Source organism: Pithys albifrons, chromosome 3 (assembly GCF_047495875.1).
Source record: "Pithys albifrons albifrons isolate INPA30051 chromosome 3, PitAlb_v1, whole genome shotgun sequence".
Taxonomy (NCBI): Eukaryota; Metazoa; Chordata; class Aves; order Passeriformes; family Thamnophilidae; genus Pithys; species Pithys albifrons.
In genome coordinates this window covers 742540-763626 of record NC_092460.1, presented here as the reverse complement: position 1 = coordinate 763626, position 21087 = coordinate 742540, and the positions used below count along the sequence as shown (strand labels likewise).

The following is a 21087-nucleotide window of genomic DNA, read 5'->3' as shown; positions in this document are numbered from 1 at the left end:
TGACGTCAGAGAGATGTTGTTTTGCACATGCAGACAGTGATGCTGGTCCAATAAATGTTATGAAAATCATGAGTAATCTCACTCTGAGTTCCTGCAGTATAACAACTCCCGCACTGACAAGCTGTGCACGGTTAGATGCAGTGGCAGGTCTGTAATACCTTCCATCCTCTTGGATTGTCTCCAGCAGCATATTCCAGTGCCAGCTCTGTGGCTTGGAGTCTGTCTTTGCCTGCTTGATTCTCAGACTGGGCTCCTTTCTCTGCCCCCCTCCCAAAAAGCTGAACTGGATTAATTCAGCTGCTTACAGAAATGCAAGGGTGTGCTCTTGAGAACCAGTACCAGCAAAAAGAGCCTGCAATTGGCATCCAAGCCCCAGGAAAGGCTGAGACCTGCTAGAAAGCAGGCTCTGACTGATGCTTCCAAAGCAGACTCTACTACCTGGAGTTCTGAAACCTTCCCGAATTCCTGCCCTGTCCCAGGGCCCTGCCATGCTCTGGTCGTGCAGCGCTGCCCAGGCACCAGGAACCCAGGGAGGGGAAACCCGGGACCTGCTGTGGCACCTGCCTCGGGGCTTCTCCCTCCTGTGGCCAGCACAGCCCCACCATGGCTCAGGATGGGTGAGCTCGGGGGCACGAGGTGCTCTGCTCTCCCACGTCCATCCTCACCCCCCAGACCCACGGGGAGGGTGAGACGCGTGTCAGCATTGACGCCAGTGGTAAAAAACAAACCCCTGTGTGTTGGCAGCTGAAACACCAGGTAATTACCTAATTGACTCCATGATTTCCACCTCGGAGCAGCAGCCTGCAGCACTCAGGCTAAAAGCAGAAGCCCATTAGTAATGCTGGCAGCAGTTAATGGCCCAGACCACGGAAAGCAGAAACCCGGAGCGTGTCCTGGTGCAGGATTTGGAAGCCAGAAGGATGCTCTGCATCCCTCCAGCTGCCAGGAGCAGTCACCTCTTCTGGGCCCAGCTCCTCCTGCTTTAACCAAGACACAGACCCAAAGAGTCCAGAACCGAGAGATCAATTCACACAAGGAAACTAGAACAAAATTCAAGCAAGACATACTATTAAAAATTCAGCATAGAAGTGGCTTAGCCCAGTTTCCCACAGGGCAGTACTGGGCAGACTGGCAGCAGCAGCACTGCCACTGGGACACAGGGGAGGTCAGAGCCCTGGGCTGGGCAGGGGGCACCTGACCCACCCGAGCTTTAACTTGGAACCAAGAAGTGCACGAGTGAGCAAAGTCAGAGAGATGCTGCAGAGCAGCAGTGCCAGAATGGGGCAGTTCTGCTGGAAGGAAACCGTGTCAGGGGCCAGTTTGGCTGTGGGGTCTGTAAAATATTTCCTTGTTCTTCTCAGACAGAGCAGCCCCCACAGAATTTTCTAGGCCCCGCCAATACACATCCTCAAACCAGAGGGATGTGGACTCTGGGCTCTGTCACTGCACTTGCTGCCATCAGCCCTGTCCTGGGAAAGGCGCTGGCACCCCCATGCCAGGCAGGGCGGTCTGGAGTGCACAGCCAGTGCCACTGGAGGCCACCACCCTGGGCACACCCCAGCACTCAACCAATTCAGCTGTCAGCACTGCACATCAATAACCTCTGCCTTAAAACACGGGCAATTGTTCCAGTGAAGTTGACTTTGGCAGGAATAAACCCACCCTGGCACCAGCTGGGCCTGGGACAATGGGCTGGGGCTCTGCTGCTGTGGGCTCAGAGTGGCCATGCAGTGGGGCCACAGACCAGCAGGGTCAGGAGCAAACAGGGGCAGGGAAGGGTGGCTGAATGTGACACTTGTTCCCCAAAAGCCCTAGAAACAATGTGTAACTTTTTACAGGAAATAATCATTTATATAATTCCCATGGACTTCAGTTGCCACACCGGGGAGGAGGGAAGGCATTAGTCATGCACTAGGAGATGTTTTCACTTACATAAGACTTAATTTTTTTCTTTCTTTTAAGAAAAAGACTTCATGTCACTCTGGAGCCTTCTTGAGAGCCTCCTCACCCTCAGCCATTGCCACAGCCCCTCGAGCCTGGCACTGCTCCATTGCATGGTGGGGCTCTGCCAGCTTCAGCACTTGCCCAGTCATTGCTAAAAGTATTATTTTAAAGACAGCTTTTATAAAGAGGACGAAAAAATGGATGTGATGACAGTTTAAAGACTGAAATTCAAGACAAATTTCATCAGTGTTCAGCAACAGCACCACATAGGGGTGGGTAACACTATCAAGGACAGTTATTTCTTGCCAGGTGAGACACATCATGGGGGTAAACGAGCCTGTCTGCTTTGAGCAGTGTAGGAAGGCTTGGGCTGGTGACCAGCATTGGCCAAGCCCCTCCCTGGGGGAGCTGGCAGGTGGCACAGGGCCCTCGCTGCCCATCCTGTGCCATCACCACCTCAGAGACCACATGAGCTCCCTGGAAAAGCAGCAGAAGGATCTGCACCAGCTCCCAGCCAAGCTCATGCTCATCTAATTTCCTGAGTGCCCCAGGCAGCTGGGTATCTTAATTAATATATTTATCTTCATTAAATAGAACCAGACACATTTGCAAGTCCAAAGCTGTGCCTTGCTCACGCTGCTGGTGCTCAGGTGGAATCAGGAGCTGTCAGAGGGTGTCTGGCCTTTGGGTGCTGTCAGAACCATGTTATTAGATTTAAAGGTCTGGGATAAGCTTTGATCCAGAGCTGGAGCTCCATTTCCAAGACACAAACCTCCATTAACTTTGCAGCATCAAAGGCTACAAGCTCAATTCTCTGGGGTATTCCTGGGAAGGGAAGAGGCATCTCTGTGGCACAGAGCAATGCTGGTTTGCCTGCAAGGCTGACACTGGTCTCAATGCATGAGATATACTTAAAATCCAGAAAGCTATACTTTTATCTCATCAAACACTTAAACCAAAACACTTCAACAGCTGCTGCCTTCCACCCTACCAGCAAGGGAAGGGATTCCAAAGCACAGCAGGACTGTGGTGGTGCTTTCCAGCTGAGCTGGGATCATAAAGAAGTTTCCAGCAGCACATGGCTCCATGGTATTTACAGAAGATGGATAACACTGCAGTCCCCAAGGCCTAAGTTCTGCTCTGCAGTGTTTCTGTAGGAGGCTGTAGGTGCATAGTAAGGGGAAATACTCTTACTTTTCCCTCTGTGCCTGCAGCACAGGCCACAGCACAACCTCCCTGCTGCAGCAGGCACACAGCCCTTGCTGCTCCATGTCCTGCTGGAGCCCAGCAGTGGGCAGGGAGGCTGGGACAGCCAGGGGGCTCCACTGGTGGCACTGGGAGCACCCCCTGCAGACCCCCACACAGGCCAGCACTGATGAGCCAAGCTGTGCTCCAGGAGATGGGGATGATGTTCTGGCTCGTGCTGGGGCAGAGAGGGAGACAGTCAAATTAAAACATTAAAACCAAAACCAGAATGCACCAATACCTGGCACAACCCCAAGGCTACGCCAGTTTCCCCCCCACTGCTGAGCTGTTGCTGGCAGGGCCGGGGGGAACTGACTTCCAAAAAACACTTTGCAAGTTTCAGGAATGTCTCATCTGGCAAATCCTTTCTTCTCCACAAGAAATTAAACATTTCCTTACAGGGAAAGACTCCAAACACGTGTATTCACACAGCAAAATACCTGCCACATGCCTGAGGCTGTGGTCGTTCCCTTTGCTCTGCCCTGGGGGGCTTTGGGCAGTACCAGACACTGAGGGCAGAGAGGACCAGGGAGGAAAAAGGGTTCTAAGTGGCCCAACATGGGCATGGTCCAGCCACAAGTGACAAGGGTGCAATTAAAATACACCCATAGCAATTAATATACCCCCTCAGCAATGAAGCCAATGTAACAGAGTATCTCTCAATGTTCACAAGACAAGGGAAGTTCCAGACAGGTCAGAGCTGCTGCCCAAAGGACCCCAGAGCTGTGTCTGAGCTGAAACAGCAGCAAGGGCTGTAAAATCCCTCCAAACTGGGATACCCGGGGTGAGCCACCACCCTGGGGTGGCCCCAGACCATCCCACAGGGCCCTCCCTATCTCTCCCTGGGAGGGGATGCCCCTCTCTCCACCCTGGGCTCAGTGGTGGCTCCCCAGGGTGCCCCATGGCTGTGTGCAGGTGACACTGACAGAGCCATTCCCAGGGCACTGCAGGCTGTGGGACAGATGGTGGCCCCACATGGCCTGTGCCATGAGCTCACTGCAGGCCTTGGGCATCCACAGCACAGTGTTCTGGTCTGGTTTTAAACATGGATGGAAAATCTTTGCCTCATTTCCTAAAAGCACTTTAAAGTCTTTTTATAGGAAAAAAATACTAAAATGTATTAGTAATTTGGATTATTTAATTCAGTCAGCAGGATTGAAAGCACTTGCTGCACTTCCAAGTCCAGATTCAAACCATTAATCACTAAATTCTACATCACTTCCTTCACGTTTCATTTCTATGGCATTTTTTCATTCATTATCTATGAGACAAATGCCAGAGTGCCCTTAAGTGCCCTTTGGAGCACATACAGTGAGTGGCTCTTGGATCTATCCAACTATTCAACTGCTGGACCCACCTAAATCCAATCCCCCTCAGAGCATCCCTTGGCAGTCAGTTACCACAGAGGGGAGGGAGGGAGGCTGAAGGTTCATTTCTGCAGGGTCTAGAGTTAAATGAGGTCCTGGCAAGGTGGAGGCAAAGCTGGGCACTGCCATGCTCCAGCCCTGGCAGCATCAGTCCAGGAGCACTGACAGAGTTAAAAGCCAGTGCTGTGCTATTCCTCTCCACCTGAGGAGAGCAGGGCTGGCCTGGAACATACTTAGAATATACCAGAATGCAAGTACAGCACACCTAAACCACACCTGGAACGTGTTTCTGTACATGTCCAGGGTGTGCTCTGAGCGAGTTTCAGGCTTATTCCAGGTCCAGGTGTGTTTGAACATGCCTGGAAACCTGTTCCAGGTGTGCTGTAGGCATGTTGTAGGTGGGCTGTACGTGTGGGTTTTGTACATTCCAAGTGTGTTTATTCCAGGCCCGTTCCAGGTCCAGGTGTGTTTGAACATGACTGGAAACGTTCTGGGCATATGCCAGGCATGTCTCAGGTGTGTTCCAGGTGTGTTCCAGGTGTGCTGCAGGGACGTGTGTTCCCATGATCCTGCTACGTGCAGGTGCTGCCCAGGTGTGTTCCAGGTCTAGGTGGGCTGTCCAGACTTTCTAGGTTTGTTCTGGACGTCCCAGTGAGTCCTCTGTGAACACACACAGCAAAGGTGACACGTGTTACACACTGCGCTTTGGACCCACAAAACCAAACAACGCGGCTCGGCAGGAGCCCCTTATTCACCCGAGCGCCGAGAGAGACAGGTACGGAGTAGTGACTTAACCTCCTCCTCCTCCTTTCCTATCACCTGGCTCGCCTCGAGAGTCCCGCGACACCTGCCAGCAAGGGGCATCAGCAGGACCCAGCACGGATCGCGCTCAGCACGGTCCGGGAGGGCCCCGGGGGGCAGAGCGGCCGCACCGGCATCGGCACCGCCCCGGTACAGTCCCCGGTACGGCCCCCGGTACCGGCACCGCTCCGGCCCCGCAGACCCCGCTCGGCCGCGGGTCCCTCCTGTCCCGCACGCCGCGTTGCTCCGACGGGCGGGGACGGGGCGGAGCCGCTGGCCAGCGTCGTTCCCGTGCGCTGGGCTGGGAAGGGAAGGGCTCCCCCCAGGCGCTGCCGGGAAGTGCTGCCCGTGCAGGGCCCCCTGGCACGCGTGGCCCCGCAGCGGAACGCGGGTCTGCTGCAGGTGCCGCTCAGAGCACGCGCTCGGGCGGGTTTGCGCCGCATCAATGGGCAAAGATCAATGGGCAGAGATCAATGACCAGTGATCGCACCGCGGGGCGCTGCTGCCCCCTCGCGGCGGCGGCGGGGCACGGCCAGCGCGCCGGGCACACCTGGCGCACACCTGGCGCACACCTGGCGCTTACCTGCCACTACGCCGTCAGGGCCCCGTCCCGCCACACGCAGCTGCTGCCCAGGGACCCCCTCCGGGCCCCCCACAGGACAGTGCCCAGGAACCCCCGGCCCAGAGTGCCCCTTCAGGGAGTACCGGGCTGTGCCAGCACCACACCTGTGGCTCTCGGCTGCTCCTGCTCCTGGGGAGAGGTGGGTGAGCAGGTACGGACCAAGGTGGGACTGGAACACACTCTGCACTTACCACCCCTGGGGCTGAGCCCAGAGCTGGGCTCATTAATGTATTTAAGAAGGGGTGATGCAGGTCAAGCCCCACCTGCAGCTGAGCCAGCCCTCTGCCTGCTCCTGGCCACACAAACCTCTGCTCAAGCATCACCAGCTGTGTCTGCAGCTGCCCCACCTCAGGGGTGGAGGGAGGGAGGGAGGGATGGGAAGGACACAGCTCATAGGGCCTGTTTACCATCCCAGTTGTGGCACTAAAAGACTCAGCAGAAGAGACGATGAACAGCTTCACATGAGCCTGGATTAGCAGTACTGGAGAACAGGAACTTTTACTTGGAAATCAGTTGTCAATTTACTGATAACAGTGACATTTACTCTCTGGCATTTGACTCATTAAGTGCCAGTGTTGCTGTGGGGATCTCCCCAACCCAGAGGGAGCTCAGTAGAGAGTGATTTGGATGCAGGACAGACCTCTGATGCATCAGGAAAGCTGTTTAATTGTGTTGCTTTACTGTATCTGGTGATAACCTGGTTTAGAGCCGCCATGCAGCGAGGTGCTGCTCAGTGAGCACCAAGCATGGCTGAGGGTGACTGGTGTGCTGGCAAGGCAGTGACCACCACAGGGCAGGGCAGGGATTTCCCCATGGGAGGGGCATCTCAGCTGGCACAGACCAGCACAGGTCCAGCTGTGCTAATAGGAATAGACAAATTCCCACCCCTTGGAGGTTTTCTCTTGGCCTACATCCCTCTTCCCTGCATGTTGGCACCGTGTGCCCAGGGCTGAGAGGGAAGAGCCCACCTGTGCTCTGGGAGGCCCATCCAAACACACGCAGCAGGACACACAGTCAGCTGCAGAGCATCCATGGACATGGGGACCAGTGACAGGGACAGGCAGAGATGTGGCCATGGGCACCACGGCTGGCACAGCAGGGGCTGCAGGGCTGCAACACACCCGGCTCTGCTCTGGAGGACACCCTGGGGTTGGGCACAAAGCACAGGCAAGCGAGTGCAAACCACAGACAGCGTTTTTGAGAAAAGTTAAGCAGTTTATTCAATAGGATGAGTCCACACCCAACCAGTGGCTTCATCTACACAGCATCACCAGCACACACGAGGACCCACTCAGACACTCTAGCTGACGGCATCTCACCATACGTTACAGAGACAACACCGGGGAGGAGGAGGATGCCTGGCACGAGGGGCAGCACCAGCGGTTTCCCACGGCTCACCCACCCCGTCCCGAGCAGCTCTCCCAGCCCAGCCACGCAAAGCACATCATGCTCGGGACACCTACTGCCCCCGAGAACCACAACACTGCTAATTAAGTATCACGCCCAGGGTTACAAAAACGACCTACCAGGGGACTTCAGCCTAAGGGACAAAGTGCACTGCCATCGCCGCCCCGAGGCCCGCGTATGTCTCGGAGGGGCTGGACAGGGACAGGGAAGGGGCCGCTGCAGGACCACCGAGCCTGGTCAGCACCATCGTGGGCAGGCGAGGGCCAAACTGCCCCAGCACCACCACATGGCCAGGACATGGCCGGGGCTGCGGGAGCCGAGACGGGCACCTGCTCTGCACAGCAGAGGCACAGCCACCCCCTCGGGCTGGGGGTCCCGGGGGCTGCACGGCCCCTCACCCGCGGTGTGGAGGGGACGGGGCACCCGCACCTGCTCCTGGCCATGGCTGGCACAGCAGAACTCTGTGAACTCTGGGGCCACACACAGTCTGTGCCCTCAGGGAGGGACCCAGGGTTGGGGTTGGTTACTCACAATCCATCAGCCGGCTCCAGTTATGATGCTCCTACGACATATGTGGCTCAATTTTGTGCCAAGTTCACTTACAGAAAAATACATTTCTTCCCTTAAATTTACAGTAGTTAAAACTACACTTGGAATACCATATTACAAAGGGGGAGTTTATTCTCCAACAGAAAGTCTTGGTTCCCTTTTCATTGAACAAAAAACCGGAAGGACTTTAAAAGCAATCGCCCCCAGCACAACACAACTGCCCAGACGATCTCATGTGTGTACAGCTCCCAGGCCTGAACTCCAACCGTTTGTTCTGGTGCTCAAAAAGGCACTTAAAGATAAGAAAACAATTGTATTAAAAACCCACAACAAAACAAAACAAATGAAAATGAAAGGCAATAATTTAATAGAAAGACACTGGAACTTGTACCGTATCTTCAAAAGTAAGAAGGGGAGAAATAAAACCCCTGGTGAACATGGGTTTGCTCTCAAGTCATCTTGGAAAGTATATAAACACCAGGAAACTGGCAAAGTGAACGTTCTCCAGGAACTAAATGGAAACAAAAATAATAATTACTGGCAACGGATACACAGCGCTTGTGCCAATGGGTCCTTCCCCTCCCAGCACACGCAGTGCCCAGCCCAGCCCAGTGGAACATCTGCTGCCACTGCACTGGGCCAGGGGCTGTGCCGGGCCGGGGGGATGATGGAGAAATAAACACCAACATGAACCAGCTGTGGTCATTACAAACGCCAAGGACATTCATAGACAAGCACACACACACCACGGTCCCTGCTGGTGCAGGGAGGGAACGGGCAGAGCTGCTCCCCGCGGGCTCTGCGAAGGGTGCCGGCGCCTTTGCTTCCCTTCACAGTTACTACTGGTATTACTGGGTTTATTTTTACATCGACCTATCTACTAAGTGCAAAGATTTGGTGAGTGGCATTGGCTTTTATCTAATCTTAGCCTATTTTTGTACAGTTTACAGGTTAACAGTTAATTTCCAGCAGTTAAGCAAGTACAGCAATATATACAGGGCTGGCAGAGGAGCGGGCGAGGGGACACATGCGCTGGGCACGGGACAGGCACCGTCCCAACAGGTCCCATGCCGGGTCCGTGCCTGGTCCAGGGAGGTGCAGGCGAGGAGGTACAGATTTGGAGGTGCAAGTGTGGAGGTACAGACATGGAGGTGCAGGCTTGGAGCTGCAGATACGGTGGTGCAGGAGTGGAGGTGGAGATATGGAAGTGCAGACTTGGAGATGCAAGAGTGGAGGTGCAGGCTTGGAGGCACAGATAAGGAGGTGCAGGTGTGCAGATACACACATGCAGGTGCAGGTGTGGAGGTACAGATAGAATCACAGAATCATAGAATCAGTTGGGTTAAAGAGACCTCTGAGATCATCAAGTCCAACCCTTAATCCAACCCCACTTTGATTACGAGATCATGGCACTCAGTGCCACGTCCAGTCTCACCTTAAAAACCTCCAGGGTCAGAGAATCCACCACCTCCCTGGGCAGGCCATTCCAGTGCCTGACCACTCTCTCTGTAAAGAACTTCTTCCTGATATCCAACCTAAACCTCCCCTGGCAGAGCTTAAACCCGTGCCCTCTTGTCCTATGGAGGTGAGGTGTGGAGGTGCAGATACAGAGGTGCAGGAGTGGAGGTACAGATATGGAGGTGCAGGTGTGCAGGTACACACATGCAGGTGCAGGTGTGGAGGTGCAGATATGGAGGTGGAGGAGTGGAGGTGCAGATATGGAGGTGCAGGTGTGCAGGTACACACATGCAGGTGCAGGTGTGGAGGTGCAGATATGGAGGTGCAGGAGTGGAGGTGCAGGTGTGCAGGCACACACATGCAGGTGCAGGTGTGGAGGTGCAGATATGGAGGTTCAGATATGGAGGTGCAGATATGGAGGTGTAGGTACACACATGCAGGTGCAGGCAGCCTCACACGAGGGTGAGCTCCCAGGCTGAGACATGAGCCATTGCAGGACCAGTGGGCTCTGCCACCCCAGCCAGTGCCTCCACTGTCTTCTGGAAGTCAAGCTGCTCCTCCTGCACGGGTCTGCAGCAGTGCTGGAGAGGTGAGGAAGATGAAGGAAGGACAAAGCAAAGCCCTGGGCAGGGGCAGGTGGCTGCTGGGTGAGGCAGGAGGGCTCGCGGGCATCTTTGCTCAGGCACAGACAGAGCAGCAGGATCAGATAGCAGGGAGGAAGGATGAACGTTAAGGAGCCATTAGTACATGACCACGGGGAAGTGCCAAATCAAACCACGGGGCATTGCATGGAAATCTGTACAAGGAAAAGCTGCAGGAGAAGCACAGAGCGCCTTGGATTCAACGCTTACAGCGGAGTCCAGATTATCAGACAGGACCATGCAATCCCCAGCTTTCTGCATATTTTTAATCTGGGTAAAACAAAATGTAGATTCCTTTGCATAAACTCAAACGGTTGTATTATATGGTACAGTACACAAAGTGCAAAGTATCGCCCATCAGATCGGTTCTGCATCTGACACGGTCGAATATGGCTCATGCTTCTCATGCAGGACGACACACTCTGAACTGAGACCCCCCTGTGCCGCTGGGCAGCTTCACACTGAAGAACGTGGTGGTGCCAAAGCCTCCTCACTGCTCAGACCTGACTGTCGAGAGACCGTTGGGTTGTCTTCTTTTTAATAAAAAAAAAAAGTATGCAGGGAGAGGGAGATGAAGGATCTCCAAACTGTGTAAGTTACTCCACACTTTTACCACAGGTTTGTCACTAGTCCTTGTTCCCTCTGAGACCTTCCAGAAAAGCAGCGTCCCACGGCCCCAGTGCAGCACAGTGTCCTCCTCCTGTGCAGAGCTGCAGAGCACACCCCGCGCCGTCCCCTCTCACGGCACACACCTCGCTCTGTCCCTGCTGCCCGGGGCCTCTGGGATTCAGGATTGAAGACTCCAGCTGTCTGGATGCACACCATCCTTTATGGATTTCCAGTTCTTCTCCAGGACCCAGCAGTGAACAAATCCCACTGTATCCCCATTCCTTTTTCTTTTCAATGCCAAGAGGTGCAGAAACTAAATTCCAGGGTGGCCTCATATTGCTCAACATGTGGCTGCTGCGGTGTGGGCCTCCACACGTGCACAGAGAGCCTGGGAAACCCAGCCCAACCCACTGTCTCCAGAGAGGACATTTCAGAGCCAGTTTCTGAGGTAAATCTACTGGTTTTAAAAGTCACTGAATTCTGTACACTTTAATATATACTCCTACAGAGAGCATGTGTCCTCCAGTGCTTACACACAGACCCGCTGCCTCCTCCTGCCATAGGACTGCAAGCTTGGGAAGTGTTTCTGCATGGGTGGGGTGTGTGCACACATATGTACATACACACACACGTATGTACAGCACCAGGCCATGGCTATGCACATGTTCCCTTTGGGAGAGGTTCTTCCCTGCAGCAGAGCTCTGACCACCGGCCCGGCCCGGGGAGGCTTTGCCATGTCCTGGCTGTCCCACCGCAGTCCCCACACATGGCCCAGCCTACATGGTGCCCGACTTGTCGGCAGAGCCGCTGGGGAAGAGCTTCTCGGTGGGGGTGACGGCAGGGCTGCCCACGCCCGAGCTGCTGCTGCTGCTGGAGCGGTGCTGCACCACGGGCCGCACCGGCCGCATGGGCGGCGGCCGCAGCTGCGCCCCGGCCAGCCGCGCCGACAGCGCCGGCTTGAACGTGGTCAGCATCTCCGTGGTGGAGCTGCTGCTGCGCCGCATGGCCGCGTCGGGGTCCCGGATCAGGATGGTGTGCAGGGGGCTGGCTGGCTCCGAGTTGGCAGCGCCCACTGCCGGGTTCTTCATGGGCTCCAGCGTGTCCAGGACCACATCGGGCGCCTGCTTGGCCGTGTTCTGCCTCTCCAGTTCCCGCAGCTCGTTCAGCGCTGTGCTCATGGTCTTCTCGATGTCCTGTGAATGCCAAGGGGCTGTCAGCACTGTGCCACAGCATGACCCGCTCTCCTGCAGCTTCCCAGCAGCTGTCCCACCCACCATCCCACAGCTGCTGCTCCTGACAGAGGGTGGCATGAGCCAAACGGCTGGAATTGCGGGCACTGAACAGCCTGTCCACCACCTCCCAGCTCCCAGCCCCATGTCAGCCCAATCATGGCTGCTCAGACACCCTGTGGGGGACTGTGCCTGAACAAGGTGCTCCCTGAAGTCCTGGAGAATTCCACAGCCCGTTCTTTGAAAGATCCATTCTCTGTGATGTGAACAGGTTTGGAATAACCTGACTGATTCCTGGCTGGGGCTTTCTGCCAGCAGCAGAAGGACCTGGAGTTATGTTGGGGTCACAAGAATGTAACAACCACCATGGATTCGATGACCTGATGGGTCACCAGTGGCACTGCATGGCTGGAGACCCCACACTGGGATCAGAGTCACGTTCTGAGGTGGCAGTAACAAACAGCCAGTACAAAACTGCAGCACTTTTCCTCAAACACTGAGCATCAGTCAAACTCTGATTTGCCAACTCCAGTTTCCTCCCTAAGCTCCTCATGGAGTATCAGGTGAGATAAGGCTTTTTCCTCCCTGTGCAGACAGGTGCTGCTGGTGCATTTCAGTGGTGAATCCAACATTTCTGCCTATTGTTGGGAAGGTACCAGGATTGTGTTGAGGAACAGTATCTTCCATTACACCAAAGGGTAAGCTGGGCAGCAGACAAGCTGTTGGCTGCTCATTTTAACCTTTACTCCATGGCAGCACCATAACTCAGAGCGTCTGAGGCAAAGGGGCTCCGAGCACTCCCCAGTGACCTCCCCTTCAGGATCTTTGTCCTTTCCCAACACTCTTACCTCAGCAAGAGCTTCTGCTTCCAGAGATTTCTGATCCCCGAGGCTGCTGTGCCGGGTGGACCCACAGGTCGACCTCAGGGGGTGCCCATCAGCCAGTACCTTCCTGTCGGGGAAGTTGATGCTGCCCGCGCTGCCGAACGTCGCCATCCTGCGCTTCTCAGGGCTCTCGATCCTGCCCCTGTTGAGGGGGATCTTGTGGGGGCTGCTGGGGCAGGCTGCTGCTCGGGGAGGGGTGTCCATGCCGGGCCCCATGCCCCGGGGCGGGCTGTGCGTGTCCCCCCCGCTGCGGCGCCGAGGGATGGCAGCGCCGTCAGACCTCAGCCTCACCCTGCAAAGGATGCAGCACAGCAGTCACCACCCATTAGCTCCAGCACGGCCTGCAATCGTTCAGTTCTGAGCTCAGCTCAGACCAAACTCGAGCCTTTCAGCTCCATAAGACTCAGGCAAGAGGGAAACATTTGAGCCAGTACCAAGAAAGTGACAGCATTGAGTCACAGAATCACAGAATGGTTTTGGTTGGGACCTTAAGGATCATCCGGTTCCAACTCCCTGCCATGAGCAGGGACACCTCCCACTGGACCAGGTTGCTCAGAGCCCTGTTGCACCCTCTGTACATGTTAAATCTCCATTAGCAATGCACATGAACCCCCTCCATGCTCAGATTATCCTGCAGTGCTTCCTGTACCCTTCCCTTCCATCCTGCCCTGCCCCACACACCAACTGCCCCCATATGTGATGGTGACCAGCTCCATTGCTCCCCAGAAACTAAGTTTCCCTACCTGCCCATCACTCCCCCAAAGCCATAGTCCATGATATGATCTGTTGGAGACTGGATGTCGTTCTTGGAGGAGGCTTTATCATCCAGCAGCGGCCCACTGCTTGCCTCGCTGTCTGCCTTCTGGCTCAGGCTGTCAGAGAACGCGTCATCCCTAGGGAAAGGAGACCCCATCAGTGACAGGACTGTGTCCCCAGGGAGAGCCAGGGCCCTGCTGCCACATGGATCTGAACATCCCCACTCCAGCCGCTCCAGACTTTGTTAACAAAGGGCTGGATCAAGGCTATCACTTCACTGGGAGCTTGGAATCAGCTCCCATCCATCTCCACTTCCCCTGTGCTGTGGCTGCCATTGCAGTGACTCCAGGTACAGTACTTGTAAGAGAAGCAGCACCTGGAAGGGGCCCTGGGATCTGCGATCTGCTCATGGGCCAGGTGGGCACTGAACAGTCCAGGTCAAAACTTACAAGGGGAAGGCCAGTGGTAAGCCTGGGTCACACCACGCTGGGGAGTCAGTGAGAGATGGGATCCAGGCACACTGAAGTACAGTGTTTAGAGCTTGGCTTTATCACTCTGAAAGAGGAACAATCAGAGCCAATATATGGAGATGAGAACAGGCTCAGATTTCTTAACAAAGTCATTAAACCTGGAAAAATCTGACCAACTATTTTAGGTGGCTGAAGTGGACTTTGTGCAGGTACATGATTTTAACACCCTGGATCAACCCTCATCACTTTACTCACATGTCTTGCACCACGATGTACTGGTGGGGGATGAGCCCATCCACCCCATTGTGTCTCCCTTCCCACCAGTCTTCTGATGCCCGATGGTACAGCAGCAGAGAGGCCCCTTTCTTGAAGGAGAGCTCCCGTGGAGACCGTCCGATGTAGTCAAACTTGGCTATGGCTTCAATCTGCTCCACCTCTGCACAGGAGAGGCACAGTGAGAGAACAGCTCAGCTCAGGTGTCCTGAGGAAAGTTAAACCCTAGGGAGCCATTTCAGCAGAGCAGCAGTGCTGCTGCTGCCCAGCATCCCCAGAGCGTCTCACACTGAGCACAAACCTGCTTATTTTCAGACTGGTAATTCTTATTGTTGTTCTAGCCTTCCTGGGATCTCTCACAGGCTCACAAACTACCAGGACTTACCAACAGCTACAAACCAGATGGGGAGCAGTTGGAATCTCCCTGAGTGCATATGGCATTCTCACCCGCACTCCCATTTTCTGCCTTTGGTTACAGAATCCCATTATCCACCAGCCTGGGATCTCATCAAGCTGTGTCAGATGCTGTACGATCAAACCCCACTTACCTTCTCTTTGTTTCCTTATCCTGGAGACAGTTTAGCCTGAATTATTGATGAGCAACTAATGCCCCTTTGGGGGTCCCCATGGAAACGATGACACCGGCTCCAGCCACGCAGCTGCTCTGCACCCTCATCTGCAGCACCACCCCGTGCTTCCCCACTGTTCCCAGTGTAGCTCTACCAAAGACCCAAGGCTCACAAACTGGGAGCTCAGGGCCTGAAATTCAAAAGGGCTGAGGCAGGACTTCTCTTTGGAATGTTGTGAGCGCACCAGGGTCCTTTAAGCCCCTGGAAAAGGCATTACAGCAGGAGCTGTTGGGGCACCCAATGAGGAGCCTATTGGCACTGAGGAGCACATGGAAGAGCCTGGCTCCTCTGCAGATCTGTTTCCAGCTGGAGGAACTGATTCCCAGAGAAACCACCACAACAACTGCAAAGCAGCAGTAACGGCGTCTCTCTCCACAGTGCCTGGAGTGACCCACACTCCCCTTCACTCTGCTCCAAGGCAGGGGTGACAAAGCAGAGTGCTGCCACCTCAGCCACCCTGCCACTGCCAGAGCCAGCCAGCAAGTGTTAACATGCCCTGATTATCTGAAATACCTGATCATTGTAATCCCCACCTGGAGACCGACAGACAGGTGATGACAAAGCCAAACCAAACAGGGCAAACCCACTCAGTTCCTCCAGATCTGCCACGTTCTCATTAAACATCAAAACTTGCTGTGCTCTGTCACTGATGAAGGGCTCAGCAGCCACCAGGGTGTGACCCAATGCAAACTCATACAGAGCAGGGGACACCAGGGGAGGTCACGGGAAATGCTACATCAGACCCCTGCCCCGTTCCAGCCCCATCTGGGCCAGGCCAGGCCACTTCAGCAGACTCAGATTCCCCACCTTAAGCAACCTTCATAAGAGGGTACAGTGTCTGGGAGCACCTTAGCAGGATCAGTGGCAGCATTCTGGAGCAGACAGAGTTGGTAGGCAGCCAGGAGGGCTCCCAGCAGGGAGTGTGTGCAGAATGAGGGGGAGAGGGAATAGGTAGAGCCACAAAATAAAGCTGCTCTTCTCCTCTCCACTCACCCCACAGTTAGTCACCCGGAAATCCCAACTGGAGCCATTAACGTGGCCACCCAAGTGTGAAATTGGCTGCACAGCAGCTCCTTCACCTTCCTCTGCCAGGCCTGTCAGCTCCTGCCTGGAGCCAAGAGCAGGCCCTGAGCTGCCTGGTCCCACGTGCCCTTCCCCGTGCCCTGAACCACCCTGAGCCACCCAGCCCCACGTGCCCTTCCCTGTGCCCTTTTCCCTGCACTCTTCCCTGTGCCTGAAGTCACCCAGCCCCATGTGCCCTTCCCTGTGCCACTCACTCCCTGCTGCTGTGGCCCCACCAGCCAGGTGAGCCCTTCCTCCTCCCTCCAGCCCTCTCAGGGTGGACATGCTCTGCCAGGGCAGGATGCAGCCAAGGCAGCAGCAGCAGCAGTCAGGGAGGCAGAAGGTGCTCAGCTCCCCAGTGCCCTGCCAACACAGCAAGCCCTGCCATGGAACAGAGCCACGGGGCTGGGTGTTCCCTGCCCACAGCAGTGCCACCATGGCATTCCCTGCCCAGAGCAGTGCCAGCAGGTTCGCCCAGACTGCCCTCTTGATCGCTGCCTCTGGCACGTGGGAAGCGCTGCCTCCTGCTCTGGCACCACAGCCCCAGTGCAGACACTCCTCACCCAGCTCTGCCAGCACTCAGCCTGCCCAGCCCCTGTCCCAGCTCAGTGCAGGCTGCTCTCCTGCACACCCAGCTCTGCACACCCAGCTCTGGCTCCTGCTCACACGTGCTCACCATCATCACTGGTGTGCGGCTCCGTGCCGTTGTCGTGCTCCACCTCGTCGATGGTGCCCGGCTCACTGTGGGGGCTGTCACTGCAAGGGAACACACCACAGTCACACACCCAGCCAGACCCTGCTCCCAGGGCCCTCTGCAAACATGACTTGGTCAGGGAGATTCTGGCCCCAGAGATACTTGGAAGTTATGGTTTGAGTTTGCACAGGACTGACATGGTCACTTTACATCACAGCAAATCTCTGAACTTGCTCTGAGAACAGCAAACACCCACACCACCAACTCCACATTGAGAATGTCACGTTCTGTTGCTCTTGTGTCTTTATTCATATTTGACAAAACACAGAGTGACACCAAGTTAAATGTCCCATTTGCTCACTCACAGTGAGCTTTAGCACTTTATCCTCTGCTGCACCAGGAAGGATGGTGGCAGGCGACCAGGGTCAGGGAAAGTGAGGTCTCAGAAATGTGTAAAACTTGCACAGAAATCAGTTCAAGTGCATTATCAATCCTGGTTTGTTAAACCCAAACCTGAATGCCAGATTAGACTTCCAGCAAAAAAGGGAACTGGAATGTTTGGATTAACCTTAGGCTGAGGGATTCCATCCAACCAGGAAATTATGATGAAACTATGGGACTTTATTCACAATTTCCAGTCTAGGAGGAATTTGGACAGAATTGATCTAAAATTGTGCTTTGCTCTGAATACACTTCTGTGGATCCAGTGCTGAAAGAATCATCCATCAGTATTAATATTTACACTGGAAAGAGCTTCTCCTGACATTTTTACTGAGGTTTATAATGCTGAGTCAGCATGAGAAAAAGAAATACTTGGTGAAACTCTCTGGTTTAACTGGTAAGACTAAATCAAATGAGTAGGGACTGCTTGGCTTGGTGTGTAAGAGCCTCTTGGCCCGATGAAGGTGGTTGTACCCCAGACCCCTGCAGAGAGCCTTACCAGTACTCCTCCCCTCCAGTCATGCACTTCTCGTAGACAGGCCCTTCCAGCTCTCGGTGGCTGGGGAAGATGCCCTCGTGGTGAATGATGATGGTTTTGATGACCTCATTGACGTGTGCCTGGCAGGACACCGGATCCTGCCCGTCGGGAATGTGCATCAGCGTGGGCCCGAAGCAGATGGCCAGGTTGTAGGGATCCATCATGTTCTCATCGCTGTACTGCGACAGGCTGCAGGCACACGGTGAGGGAGCTGCCGTGCCAGCCTTCCCACTGACCCAGAAACCAGCAGCACCACCCCTGCCCAGGGGGCTGTCCCTGCCCCAGCACACAGCCACTGCCCCACGAGGCTGGGCACGAACCAAACACAGCTCCCCACAGCAGCACCAGAGAGGAGCACCAAGGACAGGGAAGCCCAGACTAAGGGGAGGGCAAGGAAAAGCTCGGTGAGAGAGGAAAACAGACTCACTGGTTCAGGAAAGCAAAGAGGTATCTCATGACCACGATGACAGCCCGAGGCAGAGTCACGACGATCTGCTGGATCTGGTGCACTCTCTCAGCGGGGTTTTCAATTTCTGGAACACATGGAGAGAAAACACACCCCTAAAAACCTTCTCAGGACCAGACAGCATGGCACCAGAGGGACTTGTTCCAGATCAAGAGAGGAACAAGTAAGAGAGGAAAACATCAGTCTGTCTCCAGATGTGATCCATGGGTTTGACATTAAGGTGCAAGCAGAGAATGGGGCACAGTGGTCCTCCACAGAGGAATTCATACATTCAGATTCAGTATAAACAGCAAATAAAGATATTTCTATGGGTTTATTTTTGAAATAAGTGTTTATGCATTATTTAGTTCATTCCTCAACAGCTCCTCTGTTCTTCAAAAGCCTGAGTCAGTGTTGCACTGGAAATGGAGCACTGCTGGATTTTCTAGGGCAGATTTTTAAATGAGGTTTTATTCATGTTACTCTTCTGGGTTATCCACTGGGTCCTTCTGAGCCCTTCCACTCCTGTCTCCCACTGCTCTTAAAAGGAAGTCGAAATTCCTAGGAAATAGATTAGTTGAACCAGTGCTGAGCCAACACTTTGGGATTCACTTCTCTCCACAGGGATGCAGAGAGCCCAGAGCTGCTGTCAGAAACCTGTTCCCTCCCATGGGAAGGAGAGTGACTCAGGGCTGCCCTGCCCTGCACTATCTGTGTGTTCTGTAGAGTTAACCCTGAGGCTGCTGCTGCACAGGAAGCAGAGGACAAGCCCCGGAGCTCTCCTGGAGTGGGTGGATCACACAGAGGGGCTTGTGCTGGCTCAAACTCTGCCATTTGGTAATGGCAATAAAAATCACTGACAACATGTAGATGCACTGCCATTTGCTCATAATTCTGAGTGAAATCTGGCTTCAGTATCAAGATGAAAAGCATTATAATATTTCACTTGGGGAATTTTTCCACTTCAGGAATGAATTTATCCTGCTATTGCCTGCTGGGTTCTCTCCTTCTTCAGTTTGGTTTCACTGATAGAATGTTTGTGAAAAATACCCCAACAAATAAACACAAACTGGATAAACACCTACAACAATAGATACCTGTTCTGAAATGCAGAGGAACGAACTCTGGAGGCACTTGCCTTTCTCAGTGAGAGAAACATTGTGATTGGCTCTAAGTGGGCAATTAACAGCACAACCACCATCACTACACACAGGGGCACAGCCCTGCTGGGGTCTGCTGACAAAGGGCCTTTTGACCCATTTATTGCCCATAGGCCTTTGAGGACCTTCTACACAAACCCTCAGCAGTCCCTCAAGAGCAAAAGGAAACGTTCTTCACCCTACTTAGTTTGGCACACTGACTGCACAGCCTGTCACACAGTTAATGACCCCTTCAAATGTGGGTAAGGGCTTGCTGCATGTGCAGCCCCCTGGCCTAAGCTTGGAGACAGCTCTGGGGATCCTCCTGATGTTGGGAAGAATTCACAAGAGCCATAGGGAGATGTTTCCCCTCTCCCTGCTGCTCATACACACCCTTGATGTCCTTTCCTAACAACTCCCACTGCCCACCTGTCGCCCTCCTCATAGCACAAATCCTTGTCTGCAAGACTCAGGTGTAGATGCCCCCATTTAGTGCTTCTCTTCTCCCACCCTGTTCTCCATGAAGAGCTGTCACAGGTACTTACTTATAGTAGATATCAGATCTTGAAACCTTTCCTTAGGAAAGAGAGGGTTTTCCAGTCCTCGGAAATAAAGCTTCAAGACTCCAGCCACTGAGTTAATGTCCCGTTCATTCTGATCATCAGCGAGGGGATCTTCACCTGTCCACAGAAGAAGCTTTATGTCCAGTATCACCATCAAGCTGGACTAATACAAGCAAATGTTTTTTCCTCACTCAGCGGAACCTCCACATTTCGGAACCTCCACATTTCACGGGGTTCAGAAACCCTCCTTGTGTGCAATGGCAATGCTGGATGGTTCCTGAAAACCAGTTCAGTGTGGGGATTTCAGACTTTTCCTGATGATGATGATGATAATCCTGATCATCCCTCCTTTGGATTTCCAGCCCAGTGTATTTTGCAATTACAGCACCAGCACAGAGAGCTGTGCAGGTCTGAGCAACAGCGGGTGAGAGCCCGAGGGGAGAAGCCTGGATGGAGGGTGCAATTTTGCCTCTGAGTTAGACCCAACAGTTCTAGAAAGCATTGTACTGACTTGCATCTATGGAAGGCTTTCAATGCCCAAGGGATTTAGATACCAATTTCTCTTAAATTGTATGTGCAAATCCTCCAGTCTTTGACAATCCCACCACTGCCTTACCCACTGGCCTGGCCACCTTCACCCTGATCTTTCTGATGCTGCTCAAGGATTAAGGGCCATTATTCCCACTTAGGCTGTCCCTGTCACAGCTCCCCTCCACTCGGGACAGCGGGACTGCTCTACCCCCTCTCACCAGCCTGGCACCTCCAGTGTGATATTCTCACCAGAATCACTGGCACCTCCACAGCCAGCACTGCCACCAGGTACAGGTGGGAATGCTGCTCTACCCTGGTAAACTGCTGAGGAGGTAGAAGGATCCCCCAACAAACTGTGTTATGGCTCTCGTTCTCAATGACTGTGGAAGAGATCTCTGCACCTACCCCTAACTTTTCATACTCCTTCCCTGGGTGACTCTTGGTTACTGCCATAGACACAATATTGAGAGACCCAGAAGGGATAAAAGCTCCTCGTGTCTCACAGCAGAAAGGGCTTTACACAGGCTTTCCCACCATGGCTACTGCACCCAGCACACACCAGCTCTCACCAAGGATCCCTGCTGGGACACACCACCCTGCTGTGCCTGCCCAGCCTGGCTACACACCTCTCTCAAACGAGTTCTTGATGTCGTTGACTTCCACCTGGGAGCCAGGGACTCTGAAGATGCCCTGCTGCTGGAGGCCTGGAAGAGAACACCACTTTAGGAGACATATTTGGAACTGTTGGGCAGTACCTGCTGGTAACAACAGCAAAACCCAGGAGCTGGTG

The 21087-nt window shown here is 54.0% G+C and overlaps 1 protein-coding gene across 3 annotated transcripts in view; it reads right to left on the bottom strand.

The window, feature by feature from the left end:
* Positions 1-8279: 8279 nt before the first annotated feature.
* Positions 8280-21087, bottom strand: part of SRGAP3 (SLIT-ROBO Rho GTPase activating protein 3) — a 79708-nt gene continuing 66900 nt past the window's right edge. For 2 of the 3 annotated variants that reach the window (XM_071550177.1, XM_071550179.1), the window contains exons 14-22: positions 20924-21001; positions 19749-19883; positions 18047-18152; positions 17581-17808; positions 16623-16702; positions 14238-14418; positions 13500-13649; positions 12721-13048; positions 8280-11836 (exon numbers count right to left, since the gene is read on the bottom strand). In XM_071550177.1, coding sequence (XP_071406278.1) covers positions 11420-11836; positions 12721-13048; positions 13500-13649; positions 14238-14418; positions 16623-16702; positions 17581-17808; positions 18047-18152; positions 19749-19883; positions 20924-21001 — 1703 coding nt within the window. In that variant the 3' untranslated portion in view covers positions 8280-11419. Of the gene's footprint in view, positions 11837-12720; positions 13049-13499; positions 13650-14237; positions 14419-16622; positions 16703-17580; positions 17809-18046; positions 18153-19748; positions 19884-20923; positions 21002-21087 lie in introns of those variants that run through there. The other variant, XM_071550180.1, reaches the window with a different exon arrangement.